At 36.8% G+C, this 8924-nt stretch overlaps 1 protein-coding gene across 6 annotated transcripts in view; it reads right to left on the minus strand.

Moving 5' to 3' along the window:
- LOC121868290 (COMM domain-containing protein 5-like) overlaps nt 1–8767 on the minus strand; it is a 30627-nt gene extending 21860 nt beyond the window's left edge. For 2 of the 6 annotated variants that reach the window (XR_006089363.1, XM_042368732.1), the window contains exons 1-4: nt 7808–8060; nt 4240–4379; nt 2342–2445; nt 1328–1437 (exon numbers count right to left, since the gene is read on the minus strand). Coding sequence is in view for 5 of the 6 variants with exons in the window: in XM_042368732.1 (XP_042224666.1) it covers nt 1328–1437; nt 2342–2445; nt 4240–4372 (347 nt within the window). In the remaining variant the exon portion in view is untranslated. Of the gene's footprint in view, nt 1–1327; nt 1438–2341; nt 2446–4239; nt 4380–7807; nt 8069–8397 lie in introns of those variants that run through there. The other 4 variants (XM_042368730.1, XM_042368729.1, XM_042368728.1 and 1 more) reach the window with 4 other exon arrangements.
- Between the last annotated feature and the right edge of the window lie 157 nt (nt 8768–8924).

The following is an 8924-nucleotide window of genomic DNA, read 5'->3' on the forward strand; positions in this document are numbered from 1 at the left end:
GGAAGAAGCCGCAAGTCCAGAAAACCGTGAGGGCAAACTTTTTCAGAGTGAGGGTTGTAAACTCTTGGAACAATCTACCAGAGAGTGTTGTGACGGCACCGAGTGTGAGCTCTTTCAAGAGAAGACTTGACCAACACTGGAGCGGGTTCAGGTACATTCAAGAGCCGGTGCATGCCCAGTATTTGCCAACAGTGCGTGACAGAGACGTGACCGATCGCCCGGGCGGCTAGCGAGCCGATCTTTTGGTGAAGAATATAAATGAAAAGAGACGTGACCGATCGCCCAAGCGGCTAACAAGCCGATCAGTGGCGAAGAGGATAAAAGTAAAAGAAATTTAGTTAACACACTATATTGCTAATATATACAGTACGGGGAACAGTTTTTGTGTGCCAATCAGCTGATTGAATCACCCAACAACGCTTCTCAGTTTAACTTTGTTTACAGTGGAGTGAACATCCAGTTTGTTGGTCTCTTGAATATTTTCGCATTTTTACATTAAAATTATTGGTCATTCTGAAATTTAGTTAACATATTAATAATATACAGTGCAGAAAGTATTATGAAACATGAAGAAGGCATTAGAACCAATGCACTCTGTAAAGAATATGGCACGTCATCATTGATTGCCTCTACAATCAGCTGTATGATATGTAAACAAAGCTGCCAGGAATACGACATACACACCTCAAAGTAAGTTAAAATACAGTATTCTGTTGTTTTTTATTGATTATTGTACAGTATACTGTACAGTACAGTACTGTATTTAGTGTATATATAATGTTTTGTTAATTCTATTACCGGTATACAGTACTTTGTATGTATACTTTTTCTGCGAGTTAAAATAATAGATTCAGTTACCGAAATTTTCAGTTAACGAACGACTCTGTGGAATGAATTGTGTTCGTTAACCGAGGGACCACTATAATTACAAAAGCTCAACATTCTGTGCTTAATATCTAGACTTAATTGTTTATATTTTGTAATAAATACCAATATCTAAGTTATGTGTACTGTATATGTAATGACAATACTTTCTAGGTCAGTGGTTCCCAACTGGGTGTCCATAGGAATTCTATTTATTTTTTATTTTACTGAAATTTGGAAAATGCATGATGGTATGAAATTCATATTATATATCCTTGCTCTTTTACACATCCATAAGGTGGTTGTCTGGGGGGAAATTCTTGTCCTGCTTCTTCACTCTTTGTCAGGAAATACAAATACTTCTTGAAGTACAAAACCCCGAGGTCTGTAGGAACAAACTTTGGACTTTTTCCCCTAAAACACCTCTACAATAAAAAACCCATAAAACCTGAAGTATGCTCACCCAAAATTTGTAAGATCAGCCAAAAGAATATCTTGACGAGTTGTGACAGTATTAACTCTCAATGCAGCCCGGAGTAAGGACACAATTCCTGCATATTGGACGCAAGTCATCTGTAAGGAAAAATTTAATGTAACCGCTAATTATATATTGATTTTAAAGTGAAAAAAAATTATACATGCAAATCTGAATATGAATTAGCAGCTAGGTTACCCCTAAGAAGGTGGTTTAGAATACGTACAATAAAAATACTGTGCAGTATTTAAAAAAAAATTCTTACCTACAAATACAGTAAGGTACCACTTAATGACCTAAAAGTGTTCATCAATTGTATTTCTGTTCAACAAGACCCATTTTCCTATAGGATCTTGTGTTGAAAGCCAAGATGCATTCCAGCTCGAAGGATTTAGACCGAAAACCCTATTATTTTTGGCTGAAAATGTACTAATTGGTGCCTACTACATTAATTTTACACAATACTGTATAGTAAGCTATTTTTATGGTTACCGCATAAACTCGTGTATAGTTCGCCCCCTGATTTTGTTGTAAAAAAAATCCTAAGTTTTCATATACTACAGATATCTCTTGTATAATTCGCCCCCAGCTTTCACAACTTGCCTACTAGAGGCTCCTGTTGGTCTGAAATCTAGGAAATTTTTTTTTTAAATTCAGTTATTAAAATCTCATGGGGGGGGTGTAGGGGTTGTATGTATGCATATGTGTAGGCGTGACTGAAGCAGATGCGGTATGGGCTAAGTCCCGGCAGCGTGGGAGGCGGTTGGCGTGACTGACCAGTGAGGATCGAGTGCTTGGGGGAATTAGAAGCCACGCTCCGTAAGGACATCTCACCAATAAAAACAAGACGACTTTCCACTGTTATCGGACCTCCTACACTTACCTTTCCATTTTAAAGAAAATAATTTACAGATATTAAGTTTAACAATATCTGATTTATAATAGACTTTTTATTGTTCAGTGTACAGTACTGTATATTATCTTACAAAATTTCTGGCTTACCAACACTGCCTTCTCTGTCACTGGTTGGGTAGAGTCACAGAGGTTTTTGATGGCTGCTTCTTGATCCTCTTGCATCACACCTCCCTGTAGATAACCTAGCCCAACTGTTGGAGAACATTCCATATTTTAATACATTAAAATGCAAAACAAGCATAATCCTATTCATGCAATAATGTGCAACTCAAATATTCCAATGCAAGTAGTTTCTATACCTATAGAAGATGATAAAATCCCAAGTGAGAAATGTCTATGGAAACAAAAATTTTCTGGAAGATTAGATTAGATTACCCCCGAGGGGGCTAGTTTATTGGGCAACACAATTACAAATGAAAAAGTGAAAAAGTATGAAATCCCCTTTTATGGCCATAAAGAAAAATTAAGTCATCTGAGACATACTAAACATAGCACTAAAATCCCCTTGCAAATCCTGCCTTTGCTATGCTACATTAGTAACTCCTCACAGTCAAATTAGGATTGAATTAGAGCTTATAACCTCTGACCTTATTGCTGTTCAGGTCATGGTTAATTATCTGATAACCTCGAACAATTTGAATCCCTTTGACAATGAAAGGAAATAAGATATTCTTAAATTCCCTCAAATTTTTCAACACTGAAACCCAAATGTGTGAATTAGACCAGCAGAACACTGCTTCCAGTATAATACAAACTAGACCATATTTAATACAAAACCAGTACCGGTAGTTATTCATCATCACCATCATCATCACAACATTTTATAGCCATTTTCTACACTTGCATGGGTGAACCACAATTACCTGATGGCTGCTGTTGGGTAAAACTAGAATGAGTATCCCCTCCCCCAGGGTGCCAACCCAGAAAATACAGCAAGAGACCAGGAGATGGGCACAGCTCTAGTGACCTGGCCGCCATCAGGCATGCTTAGGCAAAGATTTATGGCTAGATGCTCTTTCTAATAGCATACAGTATTTGTTTAAATATAAACGTATACTGTACCATACAATACATAACTGGTAACTAGAGTGTGTTGTTTGTTTTAGACATGCAATGTACTAAAACAACACTGGGTTTATTTAAGGTACACACACAAATAGTCCCGACTGTATACACATGAAAGAAAATTATAATTAAATAAAATGTACAGTACAGTATAGTCATTGTATCTTGTTACATTTAGGAACACCGCCCTCTGAATTTAAAAATCAAAATTGGGTTTGCTTCTTGGTACTGTGTTATCCAAATTACCCGGTACTCACCTTTAGTTGCTGAAGAATAAACTACAAAATCTCAGGAAACAAATTTGGAAACTTTAGATAATTTGGATCCTTTGGGTAATTTGAAAAGGGTAAAGCCCCAAAGCTGTCAAATTTGAGGCATTCTGATGATTTACAACTCCACCTAAAAAGAAAACTTGGTCACTTGTTTCTATCTTCTGCTTCTCCTTAGTACAGGATGGAGGACATGTGTCATTACAGCTCACTTACTATACCCCAAAATAGGAAGCCTTGGATGAATCATGTCCAGTACATTTTCTATACCCATACAATCATTATGAACAATTCTTTAATAATGACAATCGTTGATTTCTGAATTATTTAACTATGTCTTGAAATCACATGCAAACACTCACCAATACTATAACACTAAGCACACATTACCCCACACTCTAGATATTTACAACACAGCACAGTTACGAGCAAGTACTGTACTGTACTGTAATAGCCACCAGTTGCAGGTAAGTGTCCGAACTAACAACCCCAACCCTTTGGACACACACTTCCAAACTCTTTCCCTTAACATCCTTGAAATTTGACATTACTCTGTACCTGTATTTCATAAAAAAAAAGCACCTGTGCTGTATAGGTACTGTTGGAAAAAATTACCAGTACAGTATATACAGTATATGAATAATTACTCACGTTTAATCAATTTCCTGAAGACGATTTTATCCATGTTGTGTGAAGCCTTTACCAGAGTCTTCACCTCACTTGGGACACTTGCAGTGAAGATAACATTTTCATGTACACCTCCAGGAACAGCCATGATTACCATCCCAGTTCTGCAATTATTCATAATAATGTAAAGGAGATGACCAATTTGATATGTTTGACCTGATAAACCGAGTTACTAGACATAGACAAACAAAGATCAATTACCATACAAATAAAAATATTAAAGTTTAATATGTGACCAATGGTAATACGTACTTATTACTTTTACTTTTTTTTACTTTTATCCTCTTCACCACTGCTTGGGCGATCGGTCACATCTCTGTTATGCACTATTGGCAAGTACTGGCTCCTGAATGTATCTGAACCTGCTCCAGTGCTTGCCAAGTCAGGTCTTGAAGGAGCTCGCACTCGGTGCCGTCACAACACTCTCTGGCAGGTTGTTCCAAGAGTTAACATCTCTCACTCCAAAAAAGTTTGTCCTTACAGTACAGTTTTCTGGACTTGTGGCTTCTTCAACCTTGAGGTGTGGCCTCTTGTGGGGCGAGCGTCTGCCAGCTCCAGGTAAGGACACTCGACTTAGTAGTGCCCTTTGAGATGTTTATACACCTCAATTAGGTCTCCCCTTGCCCATTTGTAATATAAGTTAGGCATTTGCAGGCGATCTAATCTCTCAGGGTACCTGAGGTTCCAAAGTGCTGGCACCAGCCTGGTGGCCCTCCATTGGTCATTTTCAATCAACTGACAGTCCCTAGCACATTACTCAGTACAGTACATCTCTTAAAACTAACGTTTCGGAAAATCATTTTCCATCATCAGAGCCTAGATAACAAAACATTAGTGATTAAAGAAACCCAGCCTAGTCAAGATGTTTGTGTTTTCCCTGGTTCTCGTCTTCGTTATGAAACTACACTTTCCACGTAACAAGTCCATTGGCAGTCTACCGTCAAGTCCGCGCTTTATTATAGTACAGTACTTTATTAATAGAGCACAGACTTGAGGGTAGACTGTCACATTTTTAAATAAATTTGTTTCTGATTATTTGTGAGAGGATTTTTCCAATTATTATTTATGTGTATGTGTTTTTAGTGTCACACACACATATACAATACTACAGGTAAAAGAAATAATTGTCCTAAGGGCAAACACAAAGGGAATATACATTTCTTTGTACACAAGTAAAAAGGTACCCCCCTCTCCTCTCAGTCCGCCAATGTTATTTGCAGAATTGGCGATTCGCGGCCATTTTGAGAACCTAACCCCAGCGAATTTGGAGAGTCCCCTGTATATATATATATTTTGTCAGAAATTTATACTGTATACCGTATGGTACACATAGACAGTACAGTACTTATATATTTTTTACTTTACAATTCACTTAAGGTAATGCAATTTTAATCACACAAACTGTGTAGGGCTTTAAAGGAGAGGGCTATTGTGGGGTTAAAAAAAAAAAAATGATGAAACCAAACCTGACGAATCTCAAATATCAGTTACATGTCTAACCTAACCCAACCAGAGAAACCAGAAGAACCTGACCTAACCTGAACCTCCCAGTGTGTAAACCTAACCTAACCCAACAAGACAAAAGAAAAAGGGAACCTAAAGAAACCAAACCCGAAATAAAAAAGTAAAATAACTCGACGTGAATGTAAGTACAGTACGTACTGTAAGCACATGCGCATGAGTATCATGTGACAGACACTCCTAGTGATTGCCTGAATAAGAAGTAAACAATGTACTGTATATCCCTGTGAACTAAAAAACAATAAAGTTCCGTGGCTGATCAATACAAAATATTGACCATAATAAATTATATAATACTACAATACCATATCTGGTATAGTACAATACGTACTTAGGAAAGATGGTTAATATTAATGACTGACCCGCTGACGTGTTATTTGTTTTGATGTTTTTCTTCTTATGTTCACAAAAAACATAAAATTACACCATATCATTGTAGGTTCTTTCTGTTTAATATACCGGGAGGTCTGGTTTGTTTGGTTAGGTTGGTGAGGTCTTCTAATAATGCTTTTGCTGCTTGTTTTTCATATCAACTAAGGTTAGATGAGGTTTAATTTGGAAATAACCACCTTTTTAACACATTTGCACAAATAACAACCGCGTCCATTATAAAACAAGTGAAATTGCGACATTTTTATACTGTAATCATTTTGTATGAAAAATCGGCCGCTGGTCAGTCATCAATAATTACAGTACAGTATAGATCCCTGCTTCACCAAATGTCAACCCAGGCACTAGTGATTTCACCCGTTAAATATAAAGTTACCATTTTTTTCCTATGAATACTGTTGGGTAATAGTGGAGGAGACAGTTTACACAAAGTTGTTTATAGAACTGGTTCCTTTCCTCCTCCTCCTTGTAGATTAAGTTAGGTTAGGTAGATTGGTTCCTTTGGTATGAGAATAGTTTCTTTAGTTGTGTTTTACTCAAATCTGACCTCCATTTTTTTGCAAATTAGGAGTTTCCATTAAAAACATACATGCTAATTTAAAAAAAACAAAAAAAAGGTAAAATTATCCTTTCAGTCATCCACCTATTTGGAAGTTACATTATGTTTTCCAAATCGTTCAAAACAATTCACATCAAAAACCATCGGAAAAACATCGGTCCGACTAATTACCCAAATGTACCCAAATGTACCCAAATATAGCCGGAATGAAGTCAAATAATGGTCCTACATGAATAAATCGGACTGCTAATCACTTCTCGACTAGTATTTGGTGTCAGAAAGTCACAAAAAATTGGAAAACTTACTTTAATCTGAGTTAATAGATCGCGTGCATGTACAGACGGAGCGAGGAATTACCCAAATGTAGCCGCAATGAAGTCAAATGATGGTCGTACAAGCGTAATTCGGGCTGTGAATCACTTCTCGATTATTATTTGGTGTCATAAAGTAAAAAAAATTGGTAAATTTAATTTAATCTGAGTTGTGTTGTGTTAGGTTAGGTTAGATTAGATTAGGTTAGGTTAGGTACATGCACTCGATCTATTAACTCAGATTAAAGTAAGTTTTCCAATTTTTTGTGACTTTCTGACACCAAATACTAGTCGAGAAGTGATTGGCAGTCCGATTTATTCATGTAGGACCATTATTTGACTTCATTGCGACGACATTTGGGTAATTAGTCGGACCCGAAAAACATAGGTAAAATTGCAGATTATAGCAACCAAAGAATCTGATAAAAAATGTGTTAACCTAACCTAACCTAATGTAATATAATAAAATTATCATAGAAAAAATAGTTCTATCAATTGAGGGTAGCGAATTTCCGGAATTCTGTGTTTGCTGTTTACTGCAATATTACCAACACATAATTTCAACCTATATTAACTAACCTAACTTAAGTTTTCTCCGACGGTAGAAACTTAAAATTCTAAAATTAGCTGGAAGGCCAAAACGATAATATCAAACAACTATTTGCACAAGAAATAAAAGTCAGAGTTGAGTAAAATACCCCAAAAAATTATTCTCGTACCAAAACCTGAGGATAGCCATTGGACTATTTACCTTAGTACTGTATTTTACTATAATTAATGGCATATGCGTCACTTCCCTGGAGGTAACAGATGACTCACTAACAGTACACTAGTAAGTTAGTAAACATACTGATGACTTGGGGACGGATAGTCCTAGGGAAATACTTTACTGTATATACCCGCCAGACCCGCCCCCTAAACTAGCACAAATCCGCCAAATGGCGGATTGGCTATATTAGGGAGCGGGGTCTGGTGGATATATATATAATAGGAGATATTCTGAAGTCAATAGTAAATACTGTTTACTATACAAAAATGCCTGGGAAATACTGTACTGTATATACACGCCAGTCCCCGCCCCCTAAACTAGCCCAAATCCGCCAAATGGCGGATTTGGGCTAGTTTAGGGGGCGGGGTCTGGTGGGCATATATACAATACAGTATACAAGTAAATCACTGTAGGTGCGCGTTATCCAAGTACAGGTATATGCTGATAACCGCAGTGTGTGTGTATATATATGTATATATATATATATATATATATATATATATATATATATATATATATATAATTTTTTTAGGCGATATGCCCATAATTCTTGTTCTTCCAATACAACCTACAGTGCCTTGACTATTATTTATGTCGATTTTCACATATTCACTTGAGTCTCTCTTGCTTCTTGTGGATTGTTCACGAATATTTTTGTTCTGATGCTTCTGTGGCATTGCCACAGAAGCATCAGAACAAAAATATTTCACATGGTTGCCACAGTGGCAACCATGTGAAATAAATTAACCTCACTGAGTTCAGTCGATTTTTCTTGGCATTTTTATTACTCCTTTTTTATTCTGTGGATTGATTATTGATTGCTTCTTTTCTTTTCATAAAAGAGGAATGTGACTGCAGCCTCTGGAGCTCCTAATGGCGCTATGTAACTATATAGTTGGCACGAAGACTGCCTGATGCTGGTAACTTCAACGAGTCAGACACTCGGACAGCATCGAAACGGTAACTAACTTAACTTGCAGGTAGCGGTCCTAACAGTATCGTGATAGTTTAAATTTACTTAAACGTGGCAATGTATGAACTGGAAGCGGGACATTAAAAGCTGCGCCAGAGCTGAATGTGGATTCTTCTACAATAGTAT

The sequence above is a fragment of the Homarus americanus genome, unplaced genomic scaffold (genome assembly GCF_018991925.1).
Source record: "Homarus americanus isolate GMGI-L3 unplaced genomic scaffold, GMGI_Hamer_2.0 scaffold19318, whole genome shotgun sequence".
Classification (NCBI taxonomy): domain Eukaryota; kingdom Metazoa; phylum Arthropoda; class Malacostraca; order Decapoda; family Nephropidae; genus Homarus; species Homarus americanus.